This window comes from Coccinella septempunctata, chromosome 1, assembly GCF_907165205.1.
Source record: "Coccinella septempunctata chromosome 1, icCocSept1.1, whole genome shotgun sequence".
Classification (NCBI taxonomy): Eukaryota; Metazoa; Arthropoda; class Insecta; order Coleoptera; family Coccinellidae; genus Coccinella; species Coccinella septempunctata.
In genome coordinates, this window is record NC_058189.1 from 37,662,015 (window position 1) to 37,676,266 (window position 14,252).

Sequence of the window (14,252 nt, forward strand, 5' to 3'; positions counted from 1 at the left end):
AAAGAAGGGTTCTGAAGAATGGAGACCGTGTGGAGACTACCGTGCCCTAAACGTCCTGTCTCCGATCAGTATCATGTGACACACATCCAGGACTACGCCCACATCCTCCAGGAGAAGAAAATATTCTCAACCCTCGATCTAGTGAGGGCATACAACCGATCCCCCACTCCGAAGAAGGCGTTCTCAAGACAGCCATTACAACCCCATTTGGACTATTTGAGTTCCCAGTCATGACGTTTGGAACGCTCCACAGACCTTCCAAAGATTCATCGATGAGGTTCTACAAGGACCGGACCTCTGCTTCAGCTACATTGATGACGTGCTTATCGCCTCATCGTCCGAAGAGGAGCACATGGAACATCTTCGAATCATCTTCGAGAGGTTCCGCAACAACTCCATCATCCTCAATCCAGCCAAGTGTAGCTTCGGACAACCAGAAATGAAATTCCTTGGTTACCTCGTCTCTACCGATGGAACAAGACCACTGCCAGACAGAATAGAGGACATAATGGGTTACAGTCAACCAACAACCGCCAAAGACCTTCGAAAATTCCTGTGTATGATAAACTTCTATAGTCGTTTCATACCTCTAGGATCACAGACACTTGCACCTCTCCACGACCTGCTTGTGCTAGATCTGAAAGGAAAGGCGAAGATATCATGGACTCCAGAACCCACTGCAGCCTTTGAAGTAGGGAAGAAGATGCTACCTTCAGCAACCTTGCTTCCTCATCCCAAGGACGCCGCTCCTCTAGCCTTAGTAAGTGACGCGTCAAATACTGCAGTCGGAGCTATTCTGCAACAGTTGGTCAACAGCGAATGGTAACCACTGGCATTATTCTCCAAGAAACTCTCACCACCAGAGACTTGGTATGGAGCATACGACCGTGAACTGCTAGCCATCTACCTAGCCATAAAATACTTTAGTCACATGGTAGAGGCCGGAAACGTCACCATCTTCACGGATCACAAGCCATTAATGTATGCCTTCAAGCAGAAGACAGAGAAGTGCTCGCCCAGACAGTTCCGACATCTGGATTATATCTCGCAATTCTCCACCGACATAAGCTACGTTCCTGGAGTGCAGAATGTCGTTGCTGATCGCCTTTCAATAGTGGACGAACTGACTCCCACCTTGGACTATGCAGCATTGGCCCCATCCAAGAGGATGACAACGAACTGCAGAGATGTCTTTAAGGTGACACAGGATTGCTGCTACGGAAGATGAAACCACATGGGTCAGAAATCGCTGTGTACTGTGATACATCCACACCTCAGGCACGTCCGATCCTCACGGAATATTTCCGCAGAGCAGCGTTCGATACCATACACAGACTGCCACATCTCGGAGTGAATGCATCCACCAAAATGGTTAAACAACGCTTTGTATGGCCTTCAGTCAACGCAGACTGCTGGAAATGGTCCCGCAGCTGAATACTGATACTGTCTCACTTGCGTGGACCGATTCACCAGCCATCCCACTACCAAACCTGGAGGCATCCACCATCGCCACAGAATTTTACACCAACTGGATAGCGAGATTCGGCACTCCTCTTCGGATCACCACTGATCAAGTTAGACAATTCGAGTCGAGCCTGTTCAACGAATTAAGTAAGTTGACTGGCACGAATCACATCCGAACCACCGCCTATCACCCAGCAGCAAACGGCATGGTGGAGAGAATCCATCGTCAACTCAAGGCAGCAATAAAATGCCAGAAGAACGTGGTAAATATTCTACTGACAGAATTCTTTACTGTTACATACGCACTTTCGGTAGAATTCACTGTTCAGTTGCATACAAAATAATCTCTGCCGTTTTCTTACCAAAATTTGGTAGAGAATTCTCGGCCCGTAGGTTCGAAAATAGGTAATTATTTCAACTAAGACTATCACTTCCTAAATTCATGTCCTGAAATTTTGAATTCCTCTGTATATATCTTTATTGGAACGGTTCACGCCGGTTTCTAAATACGGGTAGTACAGTGTGGGGAACGGATGTTTATAGGCTACTCAAACCCCCCTGTCAGATAGACATAGATGAAATTGTAGAGGACATACAAATGTGTTGTGTACGTTAACATAACACATAATTTGGAATATTAAATATTATTGTACTTTTAATTAATCTACGTACGTTGAAATAGCATTATTTTCGTTGTAAGTTTGCTGATGGTGTTATTCCTAGTGATTCTTCCTCTAACAGTGTTGAATTTACGTTAGTAATGGTAATTAAAGTATTCAATAACTTGGGCAAGTCGCCAGGGGCGTAGCTACCGCGGTATCAGCGATATCAGTGATACGGAACCCCCAGTCTTTAGGGGCCCCCGAATACCTGTAAGCAAAAAATTCCTAAAAATGTTATCTAAAACCTCTTACAAGTTTTACAATAGCATTTTTGAGAATAACTGCTAAGACAACCATTCATTTCAAAATCCCGTTCATTACACCGAATCGATCATTCAGATAGATACGAATACTTAAAATCTGAAATTCAGAAAATTTGTGCCATCAAAGAACTTTTAGAATTAGTCCTGATAAAATTCAATAGCCTTGCATCCAGTTTTCCGGACGATATTACTGCATGCCTTTTATTATATGTAGACCCTTCCGGTTACAACTGCAATCGCTGAAAGGAGTTTTTCAAAATTAAAACTCATAAAAAAATTATCTGAGGACTTCTATGGAACCTTAGAACATAGAATAACAGGAAGGACCTTTTTCGAATGAATGTGACAGGAATTGTGCGACGGAAACGACCATATTGGTTGTCCAAATTTTGATTTGAAAAGTGGCAGACTTGGAAGTCAAATGAACAAAGTGATGTTTCAACTTAATTTTGGTAATTTGGATTCCTGAAATTGGCTGGAAATAAGGATTTTGGATATTTTATCGTGAATATTTGGTATTTAATCTAGTAAAGTCAGTGTTATAATCCTTTTTAGTATTCCTGTATCATATTACAAAATCGGAAAACATGGTTACTTGTGCTGCTTGTGGCTATTGCTCAACATTAAAAAATGAAAATTCCAGTGTTACACATCATAGGTAGGTGATTTTTTAAGCTGAATATCAGGTATTAATTGTAAGTCTCTGAATTTCATGACATAACAAGGTTATCCTATGACAATAACACTCCATGGGCGTAGGTGATGTTAAGTCATAGACCTTATAATAATACAATTAAGTATTTAACCAAGCAGTGTTAGGCGGGGTGAATTTCCGCTTTGATTATCAATTTGAACGAGCTTGAAAAAGCTTTTGACTTTACGTCAGTGCTTTCCTAATTTTTTTGATTAATCACAATCAACTGACTATTGAAGTTGGTTTTTTGGAAACTTCATTGTCCTACTCCACTGTTGAAACGGAAATATAAGTCGGCCATATTCCTCCTCTATTCCGGTCAAATTGAAATGAGCAATATGCTCCTTCCTGTTATTCTATATTCTAAGTATGGAACAGGAACGGCTGTCAGACATGTCGTTATTGTCAATAGAGGGGGAATAACTTAAAAACTGAAATCGTCATCATGGCTGATTTGATAAATAGATTTGCTGAAATAAATGCTAGAAAAGCGTATCTTTAATTTTTTGTATTTTTTGTTTATTATTTGTTTGTTTATCATTTTATGTTGTTTGTATATTATTTGTTTGTATATTATTTTATATTTTTTGTATGTTATTTGTTTGTGTATTATTTCGCTCCCAGCACCAAGTATGAGTTAGAACTTTTGATTATAAGTACATATAATCATTTCGATACTAATCGAACATTTTTTGCTACTTTTATTTTTACTTCACCTTTCCTTAGGGCCCCTCAACACATTTTGATACAGGGCCCCTCTAAGACAAGCTACGCCACTGCAAGTCGCACAGTATTTTAGCAGAAAGTGAATAATTACGTTTGTTGATTGTGGAGGCCGAGGAAACAGAGAAATTCAGATGCATATCATGATATGCTGATATGATTATCAACAAGTGTTACGGTCTGAATTGAACTAGTCAGTTTGCCATCGTCAAGACCCCAAATGGAGTACCTCCCCGTTTAGGCGTGATCATTAAATAAAGACCACTGGTCTTTATACAATGATTTTACAATCTCTATAGCAGCATTTTATCACAGGTTGGTCATAATTCCGTTTTCTACATGTGGACCAATTGATCTGTGCCGACCCTTTTGTGAAATTCTTTCCCCGAACATTTTGTTCTATATATTTTATAGCGTAACCTCTAGATAAAGAGAAAGCTATTGTATTTGTAGGTTGCTAATCTCAGAATGCTTTCATTTGCTGATTGAGTGTGAAAGCTGTTTGTAGAAACTAGGAAAACCACAATATCACCATATTCCATCGTGACTGAAACATATATGTGTTTCTTGAATGGTGTATGTGGATCAAAACCTTCAATCTTGCTTATTTTCTGGGAATAACGTCGGCAACTTCTCGATTTGTTATCGAAATTTCAATGAAATGGGCATTCTTTGTTTTCACTAAAAGAAAATTGGTAGTTGATTCAGAAATTTTGATATATGATGATGATATTTATAATCTCAAAAGTCTTATATCAACTTACATTTCGTAAATCTATTATAGAATGCCAAATAAATATTCTTGGAGTTCTTGAAGAACTAAAATACCACTTGTACCAGTCGAACAACGAAAACGCGTAATGACGCGTTTGTTTGTCCTTCACAATTTAGAAGATTGGAGTGGCCTAATGATCCGCCAAAATGGAGGTTCTAGGTCAAAATCCTCCGGGAAAGCGTCCGGTGGCAGGGTGTTGCGGAACCTGGACTATGGAGGCTGCTCTCCATACCTTTGACGCTCTGGGTATAAAAGTGCATATGAAGCAGTTCTACTCTCTTGCTTGGGTGAGTTTGTTATCTCGCGGAAAGAATAGCAGAAATTAAACCTTGCAAGAACTCCTTTAGAGTGTCAATATAACAGGCATGAACGTTAATTTCGAGTTCTAATGAAAATACTCAATATGACAAATTGAGCAAAATACGAAATTCACTCTGCAGCCAGGCATATTGATAATAAATGTGTTGAGGTTGCGCATAAGAAAAACTTGCCAAATTTTCATTCGATAATTTTTTTAATTTCGATAAAAACTTTCTCATTTCATTTATTGTAAATAATAAAAAGAGGACATTTCGGTCAATTTTCATACGGTGAAGAAATATTTGATTTTGTATAAATAGTAAGCAATATACATCCAGATGGCAGTTGCTGTGACATTCTGTAAAAGAAGCAGGAAACGAGATTGCATGTCATAGTCATTTGTCAACCAGACGAATGGAAAAAAATTTCCTGTCATTTGATGACCGATGTACATCAAGATTGAGTTCATTCCGGCGTAGAAGAAAGGCTGCCCTCCCCAATAGTTCTTCATGTCGATCAATACATAACAGACGGCCAAGATGAGAAAAGCCACATGCGACATTATTAAAACGAAGGATAATGACCTGAAAAAAATATGATTTATAAGAAAATTTATACGCAGAACTAGAAAATATATATTTTTTGAAATACATTTTTAGTCTATTATCATAATATATGATTATAAAAAAAATATTTTTTAGTTTTTGGTACTCCCGCTTATATAAGATAGGTAGTAGCAACTTCATTGTTTCAACTGCATATTCTATAACTTATTATACTCTTGTATTCCCCATCGATTTTCAATGTGAATACGATCCTGACCTTTGAAACAATTATTTCTTATCAAAAGAATTGTAGTGAACTAATCTTACCAGAGATTCTTGTTGATTGGGATCCAACCGTCATCTCTAGAAAAACCACACAGAGCTCCTCCTAAAACGAAGCAAGCCAGTGACCAAGAGATCCAGTGGGCAAGCCTGGAATTATGATCCTTATGAATCAATAATATTACTCCAGCCTGTACCCCGATGAATGTATGGAATATTGCGTTGAGGCAACCTGTAAATATATCATGAATTGAGATGAGAGTTTGCCATTCTTTCAATAAGGTTAACAGAAAGACTCCCAGCGCATAAAACTCATTCGTGGTTCCTTTTTGATTTTAGAAAAGTTCATGATCAGCAATATAGTACTTGAATCACATATGTATTTTTTTCACTTTGTATTAATTTTTTGTGTTTATATAGGCTCTGCCTAAACTCTCTGTATCTTTGCGTAATAATAATAATATACTGATGATTGATCGATCATAAAGTAAGAGTAAGATGAAGAGTGAATTGATGGAGGAGTTCACTCGAAGATTAAGAAAGACAATGAAAACAAGTCTAAACAGCAGTTTTCTTATGTTGAATTTTTTCAGTTAGGTAGAGGTTCGATAAAACATTGGAAGAAGCTACAATGTAGCGGAACGCTTCGTGTTTCAATAGATTGAATAGAATTTATTCATTTATTCATTCATTACAAACGACAAAGGAGATTTTCCATGATTTACAAAATTACATAATTATGATGATACAGAAAATCAAAAATTTTTTGAATCCAGTAAAAAAAAAAACAACAGTTGACAAGTTCGTAAAGACATCTCGAATAGATCAATATCTGCTGCATTTTCCCCTTCTATCGCTCGTTCGATAGGATTGTTTATGGCATTGTTAGTAGAGATATTTTAGACATTAAAGAGATCTTTCAAAAGGCGTATACTTTAATTTGAAAACATCTATAACTTTGCCAACTTTTCGGACATTATTTTTCCTTTCTCAAGGCTGCAATAATACAAATATATTAAATCAGGTACCTACTCATCTAGACGAACCTCGTTATATCTCTTAAAAATATAATCTCGGCAATGAATTTCGGTTTTGTGTTTTCGATCAAAGGTTAATTGTTCATTGTTTATCTCATCTATCCTATGTCAATAACAATAATCAGTGAGCTGGTAAATCTGTTCTCGGTTCTTTCCCAACAAGTGGTCTTAGCAGTTCACACGATAGGGATACTTAGGGGGGAGTTCATTCAAAAATAAACTGTAGTTGTTTTTCACCATCTTCTTACTATTTAATTGCCGTGATACTTTCAGCCAGCAATTTTTAACTTACATTTAATTCATGATATCAATCAGATTTTGTGCTTCATCAGCTTTTATTGTTTTTTAAAATGTTATGTTTTGTATAGTTTTTTAATGTGTTGTGAACTGCTGAGACCACTTGTTGGGAAAGAACAGATTTACCAGCTCACTGATTGTTGTTACTAATATAGGACAGATGAGATAAACAATGAGAGTTATAACGAGGTGAGAGTAAGGTCTGTTCGTCTAGATGAGTACCTGATTCAATATATTTGTATTATTGCAGCCTTGAGAAAAGACAAACAATGTCCGAAACGTTGGCAAAGTTATAGATGTTTTAGAATTAAAGTATACGCCTTTTGAAAATTCCAAATTCCCGTTATCATTTATTGAATATACTGAATATGAATGCGATCACTCAACAAATTAAAGAGATCTCTATGTCTAAGGGATACACTTTTCGCATTCAGTTTTATCTTAGAAGTAAGTATTCATATTCAATGTAATTATTGAGTAATTTATGAATAAACATTTTATCAAAATTATTCCTTCTTATAAATAGTGTATTCAGTGATAGGGATTTGTGTGAAAAGTCATAATTTATTGAGTTCTCGCGAACACCCATTTTGTAAGCAACCCATCTCAAGAATTTTCGTTGCACGTCTACAATATTGTTTTTGTGAACTTCATAATAATACGGTGAACATACTACTGATGTTGATGATGATGATCGATTGTAATATATTCTACAATAAACTCAAATTCTTCTCGATTGCTCATGACTGAAAATTTCTTCATGCACAATAGAATAAGATTCTCGTATTTCATGTGCCAATTAACGAAACCACAATGAGTATCAAATTGAACCACATGGCGAAGAGTATTTGTATATCTTATTTACAGAATAAAAGTTTAAGTTACGAAAGACAATTTTCTATAATTAATACTGGAATTAACATTCCAAACATTACAATGATGATGAATCTCCATTCAAAAACGGCATACACTATTTCCTAATTTACGCTTTCAATTTCTTAAGTGAAGCCTTGATTTTTTTTAAATTGAAGTTAAAGGACGTCTTGATGTCACCCCGTCTCTTTTTTTTTTAATTTTCCATGAGAAAAAAAAAAACTTGAACTTTAGTGTCAATAAAACTTGTTTTCACAATCATTTTTCGACGGTCTTTCGACATATTTCGATAAACATAACGATGAGGTGACATCGGCGATTCAAACGTTCATATAATGCAAAGATTTTCATAGCATTTTCGTATTTGGGGTAGCATTCGTGAAGCAACCAATATCGATCGGCTTGATATCGAATCGTATATACCTACTTGTACTACTTCCCCTTAATGAATCCTATAGCATCCTCATAGCTTTCCGTGTTATAATGAAGATTGCTGAATATAATTCAGTTCATTGTCGAGGTGTATTTCCAGATCAATTAGGCTTGAGCTCAGTTTGACATTATTTAACATTTAATCGTACTGAATGTGAGACTTAATTCCGTAGAATCTCATTACACTGAATTTACCGATATTTAATCATATTTCGTTGTCTACACACCACTTTTCAACATTATAAAGATCTTCTTGCAATGAAAGACAATCTTGAATGCTTCTTATGACCCTGAACCTTAGAATATAGAATAACAGGAAGGAGCATATTGCTCATTTCAATTTGACCGGAATAGAGGAGAAATATGGGCGACATATATTTCCGTTTCAACAGTGGCGTAGAACAATGAAGTTTCCAAAAAACTAACTTCAATAGTCAGTTGATTCTGATTAATCAAAAAAATTAGGAAAGCACTGACGTAAAGTCAGAAGCTTTTTAACGCTCGTTCAAATTGATAATCAAAGCGGAAATTCACCCCGCCTAACACTGCTTGGCTATATACTTTATGGTATTAAGGTCTATGACTTAACATCACCTACGCCCATGGAGTGATATTGTCATGGGATAACCTTGTTATGTCATGAAATTCAGAAACTCATAATTAATACCTGATATTCAGCTTAAAAAATCACCTACCTATGAATTATTCACGATAAAATATCCAAAATCCTTATTTCCAGCAAATTTCAAGAATCCAAATTACCAAAATTAAGTTAAAACATCACTTTGTTCATTTGGCCACAGATAACAGAATCATTTGACTTCCAAGTCTGCCAATTTTCAAATCAGAACTTGGAAGACCAATATGGCCGTTTCCGTCGCACAATTCCCGTCACATTTATTCGAAAAAGCTCCTTCCTGATATTCTATGTTCTAAGCCCTGAACAATTTGAGATCGTGCGCGAACAATAAAAATAGACTTCCTTCAATATCCTATCAGATTTGTCGACTCGGATGTGAAATGTACTGTAGGGTTTTTATAGGATTCTATAGACTCCTATAAAACCCGATAGTATAGTACATTCCTTTGATATATTTTCCTATATCATTTATGAAACATAGGAATAGTAGCGCAGACAGGGGTGAACCCAACTCCAGATAGAATGAGAAATTGCTCAGAGAATAATATATCATTTCTAAGCTTAATCTTCAAGCAGCGCTGTGAGTATTGTGCATAGTGCTTGTGATCAACCATGTGATTGATATCAGCAACAAATACACAGCTACAAGTTCGTAACAACATCCAACAATAAAACTTCAAATCCAAAACATCTTATTCTCGAATTGATCACTCATGTAAAAAAAGGAAAAAATTCAAAATTCTCTTTCAATCGTTATACAAACTTTTGAACAAAAGGCTAGCAGAAGTTCTAGAAACTAGGTTATGAAACATAGAGTTTTCTTTGTTAAAATGAAGTCTACTCAATGACAGCTCGATTCTCAGATGAAGAAGAAACAAGGCCCCTGAGGAGTCTTGATTACTCTTGATGACTGCTTCTTGGACTTGTCTTACATGAAGGTGTCTTTCATGCTATGCTTGCTTCGCCATCTCAATTTTCAAGGTCTGGGCTAAAGCATCATCTGTGGTTCTAGGCCGTGCTAGTCTCAGGGCTCGTTGTATTTCACTATACCTGATTCCATCCACGAATGTCTGCATTGATAGCTGTTCGAGAAAGCTATCTGGAGCAGATGGATAAGCCAGCCTGATTAAACTCGCCACATCGGCATCAAAATCCTGGAAATTATTCCCTCTGTTTTGTGCACTCGGTTCTTTATTCGTGTTGACTGTCTGGCATCGTTTGCAGAATGTTGAGTGCCTCTTCTCGTAGCGCTATTATTAATGCCGTGGCTTTTTCGTTCGTCCGTTTTTCGTTCCAATTGTTCATCAGCGCAGCAGCTTCAAACTGTTTTTGATATGCCGACCAGGGTATTTTTTCATCAAAACTTGTAGACTTGATTTTCATTCTACTACCTTCGGTATCATTTTCCGCTCTCATAGTGCTCTAGGGTGATGAAGCCATAATTTCTTTTTATTTGACATTATATTCAGGGAATCTATTGATTTGGGATTATTCCTGCCATTTCTTCAATCTTTCCGTTAACTTCATCATAAACTTTGCCAAATTTTTCATCAATTTCGTCAAATTTTTCACTCACTATATCGAACATCTCGTTCACTTTATTGAATTTTTCGGTTATAGTTTCCGGTTTTTTATCCAATTTATCTGTAAGTTGACTCACCACATCATTACAATTCGTCTCGATCTAGTTAAATTTTTTCATTCAATTTTTTTTCATTTGTTCGTTTAACTTAAAAGAGTTCTAGTCAATTTTCTCATTTAACTTTCGAGAATTGTCTTCCATTTGTTCATTTAACTCACAAAATTTCTCGTCCATTTCCTCATTTAATTTCTAGAATTTTATTCCATTCTTTCGTTCATCTAACTCAAAAAGTCCATTACCGCCTATGTTTCCATCGCGTTCTGTAGTCCTGTGGTCACTGGAATGAACTTCAAATAGCCGAATATATTTATTTAATTCGACCGAAGTTGAATAACACCAATGTAACGTTTCCTTCACTTTCTTGAAACGTCCGACTGATTAAGATTATTTATTTAAACTTACACAACAATATACACGGTGTTCTCTTTTTTAACAGGTAATAAAACTCCTCAAAATAAGTCATGTTACCAAAAATTGTTTATATAAAATATTCACCAGGGCTGAGTATTTCGAAACCAAAGTTACTCGAAAATCTGAGAAATTCCCGCTCCGGATCTGCATGCCTACTCTAGGTATTGTTTCGGTAGTGCTTCGCATGCTTGGTAATTGCATTGGGTAGTCACATTCTGCAGCCACTGCATGCATTCGACGCACTACCGAAACCATACCTTTATGCGTAGGCTTGTGCAGGCGAAAGGTCAGTATACTGGAAACCGTCAGAGTCAACGTATGATTTTTGTGAATTTTCGGAGTATCGCAAGGTAGTTGAAAAATGCCTCACGTTTACTCAAACAATGAACTTGTTGACATGATTTTAATTTATGGTGAATCCAAACAGAGTGCCAGTGCGGCGTGCAGGTTGCACAGAAGACGATTTCCGTTAATAAATCACCAAACTCCTCGGATGTTCATAAACTTGGTGCAGTGATGTAGGGATACTGGACGTTTGCACTAATCCCGGGGAGCAAATGTTGGCAGGACTGTAACATCGCAAATGGCATAAATCGAGGAGCAGATTCTGGACATAGTTGAAGTTGAAGAACAACCAATAAGTACTAGATCAATAGCCGGGGTCGCCGGAGTAAGGCACAGTAGAGTTAGAAAGACACTAAGATGAATTGTACCCCTACCCTACCATTTCGAGAAAGTTGAAGCACTCCAACCAGAAGACCATCCTCGAAGAAAAGAATTCTGCCTGTGGCTTTTCAATCACCAATGTCTAACAACATTCATTCTGTTTATTGACGAAGTCACAAGAAGTGGAGTAAACAATTTCCACAATACCCATGTATGGTCTACAGAAATCCACACGCTATCAGAAGAACAGCAAAGGTTTTCCTTGTATGTCTGGATCGGACTCCTGTGTTGAATGCTTATTGGGCCATTTTTTCTACCACCACGAATGTCAGGTGAAGACTTTGTCCATTTTCTCCAGAACAATTTGTCAGGATTACTAGAAGATGTTTCTCTCAATATTCGACAGAGAATGTGGTTGTTACTGGATGAAGCACAACCCCACTTTCGAAAGTATTTAAATAATGTGTTCTCGAACGCATTGAAAATGCTTGTGAATTGTGAAATTATTCGTGGGCAAACTGATGTGATAGTTGCTGCATGTAACCACTTGATATTACGCCGGACAAGACTTTGTGCCAACCAAACGAATGGTGATCACTTCGAACAATTTCTGTGAAGAATTCGGAGCAATTTTATGGGTCAGTTTATGAACTGCCTTATTTTTTTTCTTATACGGCTTTTTCATTAAGGTATTTTTCCTATGCTTATTTTAAACCTTTCAGAAAAAATCAACTAATAAATTTTGAAAAAGAATATAAGTACAAATTTGCTATGAATTCTTGTGCCGAGAAGAGATCGCAATGGAAGCCGAGCATTTTATTTATTTGTTGAAAAGTGAAAACATTCTTACCGAATCCATATGGCATCTTGATTCATCACAGATGATATATCCTAACGGAATATTTTTTTATATTGAATATTTTATATGAGCAACTGCCGGCTAAATTATCTCTATATCTATATCACTAGTACCTATTTATTTCCACTCGCTGCTGAACTTTAAAATCTACTTTCCTGTAGGGTGTAAGGGGGAAGGATGCGTTTTATAGCCTCTCCTCTCAAATACCAACCTCACCTACTTGCGGTGCACCCTGTTTTGACTAACGAGGCTCTGACGACCGAACGTGAGCGGTATAACTCTGTTTCCCACAATTAGGGGAGACTAGGGAGCATTGATACATGGGGAGGCTTGATACAGGCTTATATCCGCGATCTGTAGCCGTTTTCAAAAGTATTATACTAGTGAACACTATTCTTTGGCAGAGGGCATTGCGTGACGTTAATCTGTAAGGCTAACAGTAGTTTGTTTGTGAAATATTCAACGAAGAGTGTTTTGAGGTGAGAAATTGTAAGTTTTTACTCAAGTTACCTAAGGGTTTTATGATCATGCATTAATTCTTCGGCATAAACAAACATTTCATTGGGAAATATGCATAAAACTACTCAATTTACAGTTTTATTCGCTTCTCAAAATATATGGGTATAAGATGAAAACATAAATGACTTTAAAAATTGCTTTCAGGGAGGTTTGAGACATTTGTCGTGGGGAGGCCTTATACATGTATCATCTTCAAAAAATATTCCGTAGCTAGTTGGATAGGCCTACATGAAGGCGTCTTCACCATCCAACATATCAAAGGGATTTTTAAAAACCGTACAATCCCCATGTATTTAACGAGGCCGACTTTTCTTGTGTGGAAGTGACTAACTGACAATTTCCTGATTTTTCTACACCTATGGGACCAAAGCAAGCCAGTATCATTGCTGACCTACCTACTGAGCTGAATAATCCTCTCGATTACTCTCCCAGTACATCGTATCAATCCTCCCATATGTGGGGAGGCTTGAGACAGTTTGCATGTTTTTGTGTTCAACGTTCTGTACAGAATAAGATGTTTATGTTTTGTGACTTCTATATTTATTTTGTTGAACGATTAATTGAAGAATTATATAATATAAGAAAAGTCCTGCTTCTTCATATAATTCAGTTTCCAGAATAAAAATTCCAAAAAACGTATCAACCCTCCCCAGTCTCCCCTACCTAGCCTAAACATTGTACAACAAAATTAGTATCCGGGTGGGTAAAATGTTCTCCTATTCGGATATCCCGGAGAAGGTTCCTGAGCGAGAGAATCATCGAACATCCATTGCAGTAGTTGCTTTAAGCCACTTGAGATAAGTTTTTCGGACGAAGGTAGCTTAGTAGAACAAGCGTACACTATTTCCTGGAAGGGCTTGCCGGAAGGCGAAATCAGACAACATGGCGTAGGCTTTGCCATTAGAAACGACCTGGGTGCCAAACTAACCGAAAAACCACTTGGCATCTCAGAACGTTTAATGACCCTACGCTCTCCTGCAGCAAATAACACGTTTGTGAACATCATTGCAATTATACGCACCCACTTTGAACTCCTCTGACAACTTAAAGGACACTTTCTAAGAAACACTCGTTGCTACATTAAGTAAAATCCCAAAACGGAAACGAATTATTCTCCTTGGAGACTTTAACGCCAGAGTGGGTAGATGTCAAGACTCAGAACTGTGGC

At 37.1% G+C, this 14,252-nt stretch overlaps 1 protein-coding gene across 2 annotated transcripts in view; it reads right to left on the reverse strand.

Moving 5' to 3' along the window:
* Nucleotides 1–5,076: 5,076 nt before the first annotated feature.
* Nucleotides 5,077–14,252, reverse strand: part of LOC123309347 (heparan-alpha-glucosaminide N-acetyltransferase-like) — a 52,582-nt gene continuing 43,406 nt past the window's right edge. For both annotated transcript variants that reach the window (XM_044892431.1, XM_044892438.1), the window contains exons 9-10: nt 5,754–5,940; nt 5,077–5,465 (exon numbers count right to left, since the gene is read on the reverse strand). In XM_044892431.1, the coding sequence (XP_044748366.1) occupies nt 5,165–5,465; nt 5,754–5,940 (488 nt within the window). In that variant the 3' untranslated portion in view covers nt 5,077–5,164. The remainder of the gene's footprint in view (nt 5,466–5,753; nt 5,941–14,252) is intronic.